General features: G+C 50.4%; 1 protein-coding gene across 6 annotated transcripts in view; it reads left to right on the top strand.

Moving 5' to 3' along the window:
- Positions 1–14,886, top strand: part of MEGF11 (multiple EGF like domains 11) — a 410,516-nt gene that overhangs the window by 328,714 nt on the left and 66,916 nt on the right. For all 6 annotated transcript variants that reach the window (XM_029575259.1, XM_029575262.1, XM_029575263.1 and 3 more), the window contains 2 exons: positions 7,633–7,779; positions 9,770–9,904. In XM_029575259.1, the coding sequence (XP_029431119.1) occupies positions 7,633–7,779; positions 9,770–9,904 (282 nt within the window). The remainder of the gene's footprint in view (positions 1–7,632; positions 7,780–9,769; positions 9,905–14,886) is intronic.

Genomic DNA, 14,886 nt, shown 5'->3' with positions numbered 1-14,886 from the left:
TTTCGTTTTAAAGAAGCTGAATGCCCAGATATAGTTAAGGAGCACAAGCCCATAGAAAAAGGTTTCTTGTTAAAAAAAAACCCAGCATCTTGGCTCTTGGGGCTCCCTTGGTACTTAGATTTCCATGCTAATGTCCCATTAAATTTCAAGGGGTTAATTATATTTTCTTTGATCCCATTCACTTGGAAAATTTTCTACAAAATAAAACCACTCCTATATGATGTGGCTGCTATCCAAGTGAATGTGGGCTCTGCCATTTATGAGAAGGATTACTAGTTACTGTGCTTTTGTTCTAGTTCCTTCTTTTATATCCCCATTATGTGGTTTGTATGATACAGAAAAGTTTGCTTGTAAATTTTAATTTTTGCATTTTTTTTCTGATTGTTTCTTAACTCAAGGTGTACTTGAAATCACATTAAAACCTTCATAAATAATATAAATTAAAATAAAAGAAATGTTAAGCAGTGGTAGGAGGTAAGAAAATGAAAACCATTGAACAAAAACTGACAGACTTATTTAGATTTGCGGTTCATGCCTTTTCATTGGTTGCTCAAGGTAAGTTGCATTCAGGTATTGTAGGCAATTCCTTGTCTCGAGAGGGTTCAGCATCTGTTTATACCTAAAGCAATGGAAGGTGAAGTGACCTGCCCAAGGTCACAAGGAGCATCAGCAGGATCTGAACCCCCAGGTTCTTACCCACTGCTCTAACCATGTGGCAACTCCTCCACTCAGACTGGCATCACTCAACTGAACAATGCCACTGTAAGGTATTGCTTGATGTATGGCACTGATGTGCATGACAGAATAGCTAGAAGATGATCTTAGACCTGGGTCATCTTACCAAGTCGTGAGCAGAATGGAAGGTGGCTTTCTTTTGAATTGTATATTTGATTACTCACCTTTCCAAACGCAAGCTCAAGGCAAGTTACAATCAGCTACAGTGGGTATTTCCCTGCCCTATAAAGCTTGCAGTTAGGGAGGATAACTTTCAGACAAATGCACATGGTGGCACATACATGTGTACATGTCCACGAGCATATCTATGCAAGTATTTTATAATGTGCTTAAGAAAGTGATTTGGTAAAGAGTAGCAAATCATCTGGACCGGATGGCATACATCCCAGAGTGCTGAAAGAACTGAGAAATGAAATTGAGAACCTGCTACTGGAAATTTGTAAGCTATCCGTATCATTGTCTATGGTACCTGAAGAATGGAGGGTTGCCAATGTAACACCAATATTTTAAAAAGGGATAAAGGTGTGATCCAGGAAATTACAAACCAGTGAGTCTGATGTCTGTGCCAGGCAAAATGGTAGAAACTATCGTAAAGAACTAAATTGCTGAACATATAGATAGACATAGTTTAATGGGATGAAGCCTTACCTCACAAATTTGCTACATTTTTTTGAGAGTGTAAATAAACAAGTGGATAAAGGTGAGCCAGCTGATACAGTTTTTGCAGTATTACAGATATCAGAACGCCCAGTGACAAACGGACACTAGGAACATCAGCTGCTTCTGCTTAATTTGCCAAATGCTGGGCTTTGCAGAAAATAAAATCTGCTTGATGGACAGCTCACTCTCAACGATGTACATTTTATTTTATCCTTCTACACCCACTCTGTTTCTTGCATTAGATCTCTTAGATTACATTTGTCTGACATTTTAAGTCCTCTGTTATTGATAATGTATGGGTTATAGTACAGAATGCACTGCAGAAGGTAAATCAGTTCCTCTCTGTGTCTCCTGCACTAACCCAGTGCTAGCTGCTGTCCCACTGGTCAGGGCTGCATTGTGCTGAGATCCATGTATTAGTGGTAAAATCAGGAGAAGGTAGGTTACTGAAGAGCATTCTCAAAGAGATCTAGTGTGAGGCAGGGAAGCCTTTCAAAGTGTTACCTTTACAAGGCTACTTCCTTCATACCCACCTTGGGCACTCTTAGTTCCTAAAACCCCTTTCACCTATCCTGCTTGCAGACATCTTTAGCACTGCTTCACTGTGCTATCAAGGTCCGGATCACCAGGCCCTTATGAATTTCTGCATGGGGAGGGGCCATGACTTGTTTGAGGTCACACAGCATGTGGCAAAGGTGGGATTAGAACCTGGATTTGCAAGTGTAGCACTTGTGTGGTCCCTGCTCGTTTGTGGAAGAGATATTAGGAGAGTAAAGCACTGGATTATGCTCTAGAAGTGCTGAGATTTAAGATTGTCATTAACGCTCCTGCCTTCAGCAAGCCACACTTCTGATTCTGTCCTCCCCAGTCAACAAATAAAAAATAAATACAAGATCCGCTGACAGACCTGTGTGAACGCCACGAAGCAGCTCCCTACAAACGCTTTAGCAGTGGAGAATTAAAAACAATTCTGAACTCAGTGCACCAGCGATCAAACAATAAATTAATTTCTACTCTCTAGTCCCAGCCCTAATTAAACACAACTTGTAGTAATTTTCTGTAAATATATTGCCATTAGGAAGAGTCGTTGGAGAAGAAGATAAATGCTGGTTCAGTAATTTTGCTGATACGGCAGCTTAAGGTTTGGAGTGAAAGTAAAACACTTGTCCATCACTGCTGATTATTCCATGATCTCCTCAGCATCTTCCGGGCCAGCGCCGTAACCGGATTATTCTTGGAAATCTCTGTGGAAGTGGCACAGCTCAGTCTGACCACAGACAGGGCTGGCGCAATGTATTAGGGAGCGGCTGCAAAAGCCCCTCTGGGACCCCTCGTCCCTGGGCTCCTCTGCTGCCTGTGACGTCGCGCTCCCCATGCACGGGCGAGGGGGGTGGAGACTTTCTCTGTTAGACCTCTGGGACCCCCGTCCCCGGGCTCCTCTGCTGCCTGTGACGTCGCGCTCCCCATGCATGGGCGAGGGGGGTGGAGACTTTCTCTGTTAGACCTCTGGGACCCCGTGTCCCTGGGCCCCTCTGCTGCCTGTGATGTCACGCACTCCCCGTGCACGGGCGAGGGGGGGGTGGAGACTTTCTCTGTTAGACCTCTGGGACCCCCCGTCCCCGGGCTCCTCTGCTGCCTGTGCCGTCGCGCTCCCTGTGCATGGGCGAGGTGGGGGGGGGGAGACTTTCTCTGTTAGACCTCTGGGACCCCCTGTCTCCGGGCTCCTCTGCTGCCTGTGACATCGCTCTCCCCATGCACGGGCGAGGGGGGGAGACTTTCTCTGTTAGACCTCTGGGGCCCCGCGTCTCCGGGCTCCTCTGCTGCCTGTGACATCGCTCTCCCCATGCACGGGCAAGAGGGGGGGAGACTTTCTCTGTTAGACCTCTGGGCCCCCCGCGTCCCCGGGCTCCTCTTCTGCCTGTGACGTCGCGCTCCCCATGCATGGGCGAGGGGGGGGGAGACTTTCTCTGTTAGACCTCTGGGCCCCCCCGTCCCCGGGCTCCTCTGCTGCCTGTGACGTTGCTCTCCCCATGCATGGGCGAGGGGGGGGGAGACTTTCTCTGTTAGACCTCTGGGACCCCCGTCCCCGGGCTCCTCTGCTGCCTGTGACGTCGCGCTCCCCATGCATGGGCGAGGGGGGTGGAGACTTTCTCTGTTAGACCTCTGGGGCCCCGCGTCTCCGGGCTCCTCTGCTGCCTGTGACATCGCTCTCCCCATGCACGGGCAAGAGGGGGGGAGACTTTCTCTGTTAGACCTCTGGGCCCCCGCGTCCCCGGGCTCCTCTTCTGCCTGTGACGTCGCGCTCCCCATGCATGGGCGAGGGGGGGGGAGACTTTCTCTGTTAGACCTCTGGGCCCCCCCGTCCCCGGGCTCCTCTGCTGCCTGTGACGTTGCTCTCCCCATGCATGGGCGAGGGGGGGGGAGACTTTCTCTGTTAGACCTCTGGGCCCCCCCGTCCCCGGGCTCCTCTGCTGCCTGTGACGTTGCTCTCCCCATGCATGGGTGAGGGGAAGACTTTCTCATAGCAAATGTGACAGGAAGAACTGTGGTCATGCTTGAGCAGATGCTGAGGCGCGGGGACAGATCTGGGCTCTGCAGCTTCCTCTGGGCTTTCAGCTGAGGTAATCGCAGCACAGGCTTTCAATAACAGCAGGCGCGTTCCTCCCTCTTCAGGCTTGCAGGATGGCCAAGGTCCTGGCCCACTCCCTGCCTGGAGTTTTCCCCATTCTTGCCCCTACTCCTGTTATCGAGCCCAGGCTTCCGATAGGGCAGGGGGCAGCAGTAGCACCAGCAGGGGGGTAAAGGGGCAATCCCACAGCTCCACGCGTTGAGCCGAGCTGCCCCGCTGAAAGCTGCAGCTTCTGCCTGAGATGCTTCAAATCCCATGAAGTCCCTGGGACACAAACACAGTCTTTTTGTTCAATCTGTAGATCTCGCTCATCAGGGCTCGTATCATGAACCTCAAAATATCAGGAAGAAAGGAGATTGCCTTCTTCTTCTGGGTGTCCAGAGCTATTATTTCAGTCCTTCAGGCAGCTGTCTCCCAGCACCCTGCATGAATCATTGATGCCTCAGACTATTTTACATCCCGAGATGAGCTTTGACGTGACAGGGAAGATTAGAAAGGCACCAAATTAGTGCAGAACATGGCTCCACGTTCTTAAGCTGACCCTTTGCTCCGCTTTATAAATGTAAGATAAATCTACTAGAAATTAGCTTTAATTTTTCACTGACTTAATTTCAGGTAAGATGATAAGAATTTAATGGTATGCCTTACTTACAAATTCTCTCTTTTTAAAGTATGGTTTCTGCTTGTATCGGGCTAATTTCTGCAGGGTTACAATGAATCATTCTGCAAAATCAAAGCATTTCTCAATGTTCTGCCGTTAATTAGATACTGGCCAGAAGACAAGGGAACCCTGGGGATTTAGCCAGATTTTTACCAGAGTTGTATTTTTTCCAACTGGAAATAGCTCTCTTAATTTCGTGCAGAGTAAGTTTATCAGAAGCGTCCCGCATGTGCTGACGTCATATAAATGATACTAGTATGATATTATTCCTTTAGCAAGTAGTGCGAGATAGTACAGCGAGCTTAGGGCATCTCTCTGTTCTGTGCTGAGACTTTACTAGGCTACATTTTCGGCTCCCATGACCATTTTCTGAAGAGTGAATACAGTCATAGAACTTAAAGTTGTTTTAGTCTCCAGCATCCCATAAATCCACAGGCAAAGGAAACTCAGCTTCCTGCTGCTGGCAATGAGCCCCCCTTCCCTTATCTCGGCTCTGCTCCCTCTAGGATCTCTTTGTAATTTCATGCCTGGCTCTTTGTCAGCCTCTCCATTGCTTTCCTAAACTATCCCTACACATGCACCTACGCTAGGGTTATTGGGTTGGTCCACTGTTGAACTTCAGCGTCCCTCTCTTAAACTGGGCTTGGAGGTCTGTGTGGGAGCTGGGCTGCTTTCCGTGTCACGGCAACTACAAAATCTTTTGCCTTCCTCCCAATAATAAGATTTGAGATTATTGGCTTTATATAAGTCATATGGAAATAAAGCTTCCAATAACACTATTCCCAACCTGCTGAAAGATTTTCCAGCAAATAACCTCATGGAGCATAAAAAAGAAGAAATAGTAATTCCTAGATCTACCAGATGTAGAAAGCATCAGTTTGAAGCTGCACTGTAAGTGCATTCCTGAATGACTTTTAAGTTGACTGAATAATCCCTGAGATGTGCACAGTTTACAGTGCCTCCAATTACTGGGTATTACCTGTCGCTTCCCGATGAAGTTATCAGGGGGTCTCTGGAAATCGCTTTTGGCTGTGCTAATTCTTTCTGACGCACTAATCCAGCTTTCGGAGTCTTTGAGAGCCGCTGTCTGAATGTATCCCATTTTGCAAGGTGAACATGTTTATACAAGATAAAGGAGCAGCTTGCAGAGCCGGTGTCCCCAGGACAGGCACATGCCGTCCAATCTGGAGAAAGCAGGTGTCGGCGTCCGAGGCTGCCATGTGCCAGCAGCTTATTCTTTATCAGCACCTGCCAGCAGCAGCAGCTCACTGCACTGTGAGGCTGCCACCCAGGGGGCTTCGTGGTCCAGGAGTTTGGAGGAGCCTCACACACACGTTTGAAAGCTGAGACCGCTGACCTTTTCTGGGGTGTGCCCTACTGTCGGACAGAAGTTTTGCACGTGAGTGGGAGGTTGTAGGTGCGGGGGGGGGGGGGGGCATGAGCCCCCCCCCCATTTACTGCTACAGGCAGCCCAGCACAAGGGGCCCCCACCTCGCTCACTCTCCTTTATTCTCACCATCTCTGTCTGCTTCGTCCATCTCTTTTCTCCTCGTTATCACTGCCCACGTTTTTCCCCACTCCTCTCTTCCTCTCTTCTACATTTCTATTCTTTTTCCTTATCTCCCATCTTCACATCATCCCTCCTCTGTATAATGCTTCCCTTCCCAGTCTTACCCTGTACCGCCTCCACCAATCCTCCATTTCTCGCTTTCCCCATATCTGCCTTCCTGCCTCCTTCCCTGTAAACATCCGCTCCCTGCCTCTCCCCCCTTCCCCAGCATTAGCCCTCTGCCTCCTCCCCTCCTCTCCATCCTCTTTCACCCTCCTGCTTCTCCTTTTCTCCCACCCTTAGCAACCGACTTCCCTATCTCTCCCTGCCTCTTGGTTCTCCCCTTTCCCCCCACACCCACCCTTTTTTCCTCCCACTATTCCAGCATCAAGTTCCTGGCTCCCTCAGCTTAATGCCTGCATCTTGCCCCCCTTCCTCAGCATCCACTCTTCCGGCCTCTTGGCTTCCCCCCAACATCTGCTGTCCTCAGCATCCTCTCCCCTCTCCTCTTGCCACCCTACCTGCTGTAGCAGTGTAACCAGGGGGTTAATATATCTATATCTATATCTTAATCATTGGGGGCCTATAGGTCCAGTAGCACTGGGACTGCGACTCTGCAGCCATGACACCAGAGCTGATGGTCCCTTATCTTTTTAGTTAATTGGGCCTTGGAGTTTGGAAGTGAGAATGGCCCAGAGGAAGTGGTGAAAGCTGGTAGGGACTGCAGTGCAGCTGGGCGACAGGCTCCCTCTGCTCCTGTGAGGGCTGTGACGTGGGGTGTGCACGGCTGCCGGACGAAAGCGTTTGGTCATGCACACACACGCCTTAGAGACACCGCTGCCTGTCCTCCTCCTTCCAGTCCTGCTACTTTGTTTCGGCTGCTGAATGTATCGCATCCTGCCGTGTTTTCCATTGTCTCCACGGAACAGTAGCTTTTATTGGAAATATTTTGCTTGTAGAAGCTACGGACTTTCCAGTTTTCTTAGGTGGAATAGTTCTGTATCAGTAAGAGGAAGTCCGGGGTCCATGTGACCAGGAATGGGCACAGCTATGAGAGGTGGCAGGGAAATGAAAGAAGAGAAAGGCAGGCATTTTGCAGGTGAAAAGGGAGAAATCTTTGAACTGAGAGAGCCAGCTTTTCATCTTGCTGCATCAAAAAAAAAAAAAAGCTTTTACTTATTAAGAGAGGAACTTGCACACATACACCTACACTTACAAAACAAAAAAAGCGTTCCTGAAATCTTGAGCAAAATAAATTCTCTTTCTGAATCTCAGGACAGGAACACAAAGAAAGAGGGCGTGTTGGATAGGTTTGTGAGGCAAGGCGAGGCGCAGGAGAGCGGCAGGCTGGAGCCAGGAAGGAGCCTTTAGTGTCATGGGACCTTTTCTCTCTTTCAGGGCTTCACTGTGACAACCTGTGCACGCAGGGACGCTGGGGTCCGAACTGCTCCATGTCCTGCAGCTGTGAGAATGGGGGCTCCTGCTCGGCCTCGGATGGCACCTGTGAGTGTGCACCTGGATACACGGGAGCGGCCTGCCAGAGAAGTAAGGGTGCCATGCTTTACTGCGGGGGGAAGTAGAAAGGAAGCTCCAGGTAAGGAAGGGCCTGTGAGGCAGACTTGTCCGGCATGGGAAGGGCAGAACCATCTCCTGCCTGACGTGGGCTGGAAGCAGGGCCGGGAGAGTTCCTGACCCCTTCCAGCCATCGCCAAGACTTGCAATGCTGCACACAACCTCATCGTCGCAGTCACAATACTAAAGGCCAGAGATGAAAATGGAAGATAAATAAACAAGTACTGTCCTGTGGGGTCAGGGGTTAGCAGGGAGCTTCCCCCCTGCCAGCTCGGACACTGGCTAAGACCCTGGTCCAGTGCCTCCTGCGCCGCCTCCCGCTGGAGCTCTAATAAAACAAGTGAAGGTGTCCCAGTTACGAAACTTTCATTGGACCCTGTATTAGAGAATGAATAAATGAATATGCACTGATGAGAGAGTGCATTTCTCTCCCATGATCCATCCCTTGTCCTCGTGGGCTGCAGGCAGGAGTCTGAGCTCTTTCCAGACTCTGTGCTTGGGGCTGGTCCGGAGCGAATGCACAGAAACACCTTGGATCTCATTTGCAGGATAATGCAGGCTTTTCTCTCTGATATAATCTTGTAGTTTGTGAATTTCCTAGCAGGGGCCAAAGGGCGGCTGATTATTCAGGCTGGTTGATCACGGAGCAAAACCATGTGGGTGCTGCCATCTGTTTTTTATCCATTTAAAACATCACATTTTCCGCTCTTCCAAGCAAAACATTCAGAACGGATCATCATATAAGCGATAATAATGCAAACAGCAGACATAGATTAAAAACCAAAGCAGGATTAACATTAACCATAAGCTCCTTACAACAGGCGTGTCCTGAAAATTGTCCTAAACTTTAAATAATCCCCTCCCCCCATCGCCATAACTCGGGGGGGGGGGGGAGGGGCTGCAAATGAAACCAATTTATTTCTCATCATTTGCAGCTTGAAAGCTTTAATAATTCCGATTTGACGCACGCGGTGCTCGCAGTGCCACATAAGGAAGCATTAGGGATGGCTTTGTGCAAGATCTTATGAAGTAAGGACGCGACCTTGAATTGATTTGCTGATAAGTGGGCAAGGACTAATGTGCTCCCCGTGTCTGGATTTCTGCGCGAACCCGTTCTTGTTTCTTTGCCTAGCAGTGCCTGGCGCTCGGGTAGATCCCATTCAAAGTGCCGGGCAGACCTGCACTTCCTCCTCCTTACCCTTGGGCCGATTCTGTAAAGTGCGCTGGGCCGTGCTTAGCACAGGTTTGGCCGCGCGTTTTCCAGGGGCGTCTGTTACCCCTTATATACTGTAAGGGGTTTAGCTCCTCGAAAACGCGCAGCCAAACCCCCTGAAAACTAATGGCGCTCATCACATGCAAATGTATGTTGATGAGCCTATTAGTGATTTACCTGGGCTTCAGAAAGTAAAATGCGCAGCCCAGAAAAGTGCACACAAGAGCAGAAAATACTTCTTTACTGTACACCCTCCGACTTAATATCCTAAGTCAGAGGAAACAAAAATTAAAAGAAAAAATTTAAAACAAAAATGTGCCAGCCGGTTAGAAGAACGGACGCTCAGTTTTAGCGGCGTCCATTTTCCTAAGCGATGGCTGTAGCAGGTTCGGAAAACCGACGCTCGTAAAGTTGAGTGTCGGTTTCCTGAACCCGCTGACAGAGCTCACCTGTCCTGGGCCAAGGAGCGTTTGGGGTGCGTAATCGTCCTAGCGCCTCCTTTTAGGAGAAGCCCCGCTCGCGCGCCCGTTCTCCCGCGATCTTTACAGAGTCGGCCTCTCTGTGAGGACAGTTTGCTGCGTGGGCTCTGCCCATGTGCACCGCCCACATTTTAAAGTTAGGCTCCCTGCACCCCGCCTGCACCCTACCAAAGCACAAAGGGATTCTCCGTTAACACAGCTGCTGGGAGATAAGGACCTGCCCTCCGGGCAAGCTCTGCCACTAACTGCTGCATTGTTTTTCTCTTTCCAGTTTGTTCACCTGGGTTTTATGGCTACGGCTGTAACCAGCTATGCCCGCAGTGTGTGCACAGCAGTGGGCCCTGCTACCATGTAACTGGGCACTGTGACTGCCTGCCTGGCTTCTTTGGGGCTCTCTGCAACCAAGGTACGGGATCCTTTATTATTTCTCAGCTGAAGGTGCCACTGTTGAATTGTGCCATTCTTCCATAGATCCACAGTCCAGACTGAAGAAGGGAAAGCGGGAGCAGGATGGGTTGGGGAATGGGTTCCAGGATCCGGGGGAAAGGGAGAAATCAACAGGGAGGTTCCAGGATCTGTGAGAAAGGGAGAGAGAGGACAGGGAGGTTCCAGGATCCGGGGGGAAGGGAGAGAGAGGACGGGGAGGTTCCAGGATCCGGGGGGAAGGGAGAGAGAGGATGGGGAGGTTCCAGGATCTGGGAGAAAGGGAGAGAGAGGACAGGGAGGTTCCAGGATCTGGGGGGGAAGGGGAAGAGAGGATGGGGAGGTTCCAGGATCTGGGAGAAAGGGAGAGAGAGGACGGGGAGGTTCCAGGATCTGGGGGGAAGGGGAAGAGAGGATGGGGAGGTTCCAGGATCTGGGAGAAAGGGAGAGAGAGGACGGGGAGGTTCCAGGATCTGGGGGGAAGGGGAAGAGAGGATGGGGAGGTTCCAGGATCTGGGAGAAAGGGAGAGAGAGGACGGGGAGGTTCCAGGATCTGGGGGGAAGGGGAAGAGAGGATGGGGAGGTTCCAGGATCTGGGAGAAAGGGAGAGAGAGGACAGGGAGGTTCCAGGATCCGGGGGGAAGGGAGAGAGAGGATGGGGAGGTTCCAGGATCTGGGGGGAAGGGGAAGAGAGGATGGGGAGGTTCCAGGATCTGGGGGGAAGGGGAAGAGAGGATGGGGAGGTTCCAGGATCTGGGGGGAAGGGGAAGAGAGGATGGGGAGGTTCCAGGATCTGGGGGGAAGGGAGAGAGAGGATGGGGAGGTTCCAGGATCTGGGGGGAAGGGATAGAGAGGATGGGGAGGTTCCAGGATCTGGGGGGAAGGGGAAGAGAGGATGGGGAGGTTCCAGGATCTGGGGGGAAGGGAGAGAGAGGATGGGGAGGTTCCAGGATCTGGGGGGAAGGGGAAGAGAGGATGGGGAGGTTCCAGGATCTGGGAGAAAGGGAGAGAGAGGACAGGGAGGTTCCAGGATCCGGGGGGAAGGGAGAGAGAGGACGGGGAGGTTCCAGGATCTGGGGGGAAGGGAGAGAGAGGATGGGGAGGTTCCAGGATATGGGGGGAAGGGAGAGAGAGGACGGGGAGGTTCCAGGATATGGGGGGAAGGGAGAGAGAGGACGGGGAGGTTCCAGGATATGGGGGGAAGGGAGAGAGAGGACGGGAAGGTTCCAGGATATGGGGGGAAGGGAGAGAGAGGATGGGGAGGTTCCAGGATCCAGGGGAAAGGGAGAGAGAGGATGGAGATGTTCCAGGATCTGGGGGAAAAGGAGAGAGAGGATGGGGAGGTTCCAGGATCTGGGGGGAAGGGGAGAGAGGGGATGAGGAGTTTCCAGGATCTGGGGATAGAATTCAAGATCAAGGGAGAGAGGATCTGAACTGCAGTGAGTGGGGTGGGGGGAGGAGGGAGATCTCCCTACCATGCTCCAGTCCTGCACCCTTTGCGTCCTCTCTATCTCCCCCCTAATCTCTCTCTCTCACCCACACACCCACGCACACCCACACACAGACACACACAGAGACATACAGACACACACACAGACACACACATACACACACCTGACAGTAATGCCTTCTCTCTCAGCTCGCTGCCTCCATTCCCCTCTCGCTCACACATAGACCATAGCTGATGCCTCTCTTCTATCCCAGCTTCTCTCCTCACAGTCCTGTGATCTCCACTTAGCCCCTCTTAACCTTTCCTCTGACTGCTGACCTTCCTGCTGCCCGGGAGGGATTCAGCCAGCCTGCTGCCCTCCGTGTGCCTGCTGACAAATCCAGGCGGGCAGCAAAGCTCTTTCTTCCTTTTTGTCTGTGAAACCCGGGGAACTTCCTGAACTGAAAGCCTTCATTCTGAAGGGTTGGAGGAGGTTGGGAGCTTCATGCTGTCCTGACCCTCCTCCCACCCTCAGACTTACTATTCAGGAAGTTCCCCGCTTTTCCCAGACAAGAAGGATGTGAGCGCCCCCTAACTTGCACTGCTGCAGCCAATGAATGAGGTGGGTGGAGCACCCCCTAGTGGTTCCTTGGCAGCTGCAGCAGTGGGACAGAAGGACTCCCAACATCCCCCCTGCTGGGGATGATCTGCACTGGTCTTGGCTCGAGATGATGGAGCTGGTTTGGGGATAGAATATTCTATCTTGGGGGGGCAGTAATAGGGAGGAATGGGAGGTTATTTGGGGCGGGGAGAGGAGCCCTTTCACTTCAGGCCAGTGGGGGATTTCCTGAGGCTGTGCAGAAAACGGACGCCCATGGTTGAGCACCTGATGCAATATTGAGCGTCCCTTTTCCTAATCAGACGGCTGGCACACTTTTTTTTTAAATTTTGGGCAGTTATTTTTTAGTTCCTCCGACTTAAGATCACCACGATATTAAGCTGGAGGAAGTACAGAAAAGCAGTATTTTCTGCTTCATTGTAAACTTTTGGGGCTTCTCAAGAATTAACGCCTGCTCCGGGGCTGGCATTAATTTTGGAGAGTAAAAGTGTGCACGTCGGGCGCACTTGATTTTTTGCAGCGAGGGAATAGCAAATAGCAAATAGCCTCGTCAACATGAACTTACATGAGATGAGCACTATTAGATAAGTGCACAATGGGACGCGCATGTATGTTTCTTCGTTAGCATGTAAAGTGCCATGTTAACAATGTGTGCAGTACATACTGAAAATATTGAACATGAGTTTTATTGCACAAGCTGCAAAATGCCTGAGCATTATAACAAAACGAAGGATTGAAAAATATGCAAAAAAAATGGAAGTATCACATGTTGTGTTGGTGTGGAACCAGTTCTGACTGCCAGAGCTTTGTTGTGTTATATGCACAAAACATCAATGACAACACAGGTTGTAAAAGGCTGAAGTTTGAAATGCTGCGTGCCGGACGCAAATGAAAGTCCTTTAGCTCTGGCCTCATTTGAGTTTCCTGAGACTTTTATAGAAAGGACCAATTGATCCACCCAGTCTGCCCAGCAAGCTTATCCCAGTATCTGCGGCACTGGGGAGGTTACCCCCATGCTTATCAGTTTACCAGACTGTTTGAATCCAATTTCCCTTAACCCTTGCCGAGGAATCAGAGAGAAATGATGGAGCCGCATCAAAAGTATCAGGCTTAGTAGTTAAGGGTAGTGAAAGTCACATCAGCACATTACCCCCATGCTTATTTGTTCCCCCAACCCGTAAAAGTCGGGGCCCACGTTGGTTGTTGAATCCAACTGCCTCTTCCCCCTGCCATTGAAGCAGAGGGCAATGTTTGAGTTGCAGCAAAGTATGAAGGCTTCTTGGTTAAGGGTAGTAACTGTCACACCAGCAAGTTACCCCCAGTTACCCCCATGCACTCTTTGCTCCATTTCCACCTCTAACCTTTAAGGATCCACAGTGTTTATCCCACGCCCCTTTGAAATCCTTCACTGTTTTTGTCTTCACCACTTCCTCCGGAAGGGCATTCCAGGCATCCACCACCCTTTCCGTGAAGAAATATTTCCTGCCATTGGTTCTGAGTCGTCCTCCCTGGAGTTTAATTTCATTTTCATTCTACTGATTTCTTTCCCATGGAAAAGGTTTATCTAATGTGCATCATTGAAACCTTTCAGCTATCTGAAGGTCTGTATCCTATCTCCCCTGCACCTCCTCTCCTCCAGGATGTACAGATTCAGATCCTTCAGCCTTTCCTCATAGGTCTTCCGATGGAGACCCCACACCATTTTGGTCTCCCTTCTCTGGACCACCTCCATCCTGACTTTGTTCCTGTTGAGGTAAGGTCTCCAGAACTGAACACAGTACTCCAGGTGAGGCCTCACAAGGACCTGTATAAGGGGGATTATCACCTCCTTTTTCCTGCTGGTTATTCCTCTCTCTATGCAGCCCAGCATTCTTCTGGCTTTAGCTATCTCCTCGTCACATTGCTTCACTGCCTTCAGATCCCCAGACACTGTCACCCCCAAAGTCCTTCTCCCAATCCATGCACATCAGTCTTTCACCCCCCATCACATACCGCACCCCAGATGGACTCTGCACTTCTTGGCACTGATTCCCAGCTGCCAAATCTTCAACCACTCTCAAGCTTCCTTAAATCACCTCTCATTGTCTCTACTCCTTCCGGCATGTCCACTCTGTGGCAGATCTTAGTATCATCCTCAAATAGACAAACTTCACCTTCTATCCCTTCCGCAGTGTCGCTCACAAAGATATTGAACAGAATCTGTCCCAAAACAGATCCCTGTGGGGCTCCACTTAACACCGCTCTCTCTTCCTCTCGGGGGAGTAACATTCCCCCCATGGAGACTTTCCTGAATGGGATCTTTATTAAACTGACAGCTCTGAAGGCCAAAGGTTTATTTTCCTTGTGTCCCATTAATAGGAATTCTCTTTATAAATTCATCTTTTCCACAGTCTCAGGGGCCCTAATTTCAGCTCCTTACTGATTATCTTCTAAATCCTTAAGTTGCTTTGACTTGTTTTTGTCCCGATACTGATCAGTTCCCCACTTTTAGCAAAATGAAGGGAAGGGTTTCCTTTTGTAATTGTGCTGGGGCCTCATCCCCTTACGGCTGCAGCACTAACATCGAATCTGTTCCAGGAATGAGGGTTTTAGTGGCAGGGAAGCAGAACGGCCCAGCGCACTGTGAAGAAAAACGTTTCTCCCTTGTGGAAATGCAATGCTAGCGATGGCTTCAGAGGAAGGATGGGGGTGGCAAGCCCCCCCCCCCCCCCCCAGTCTGCTTGTACCACTTTGCTTGGAGGGAAAGGCTCTTGGCATTTGCCCATTCTGAAAGTCACAGTGCCCAATCTATATGTGCCCCCCCCCCCCCCCATATAAACAATACTGCAGCCACTGCCACTGTCCATTCCCCCAGGAAACTCAGCCATCCCCGCCCGCTCCTCCTGAGGACCAGCTGCAGCCCTCCCTAATCTCTTCC

The sequence above is a fragment of the Rhinatrema bivittatum genome, chromosome 13 (genome assembly GCF_901001135.1).
Source record: "Rhinatrema bivittatum chromosome 13, aRhiBiv1.1, whole genome shotgun sequence".
NCBI lineage: Eukaryota > Metazoa > Chordata > Amphibia > Gymnophiona > Rhinatrematidae > Rhinatrema > Rhinatrema bivittatum.
This window is presented reverse-complemented; position numbering and strand designations above follow the sequence as displayed.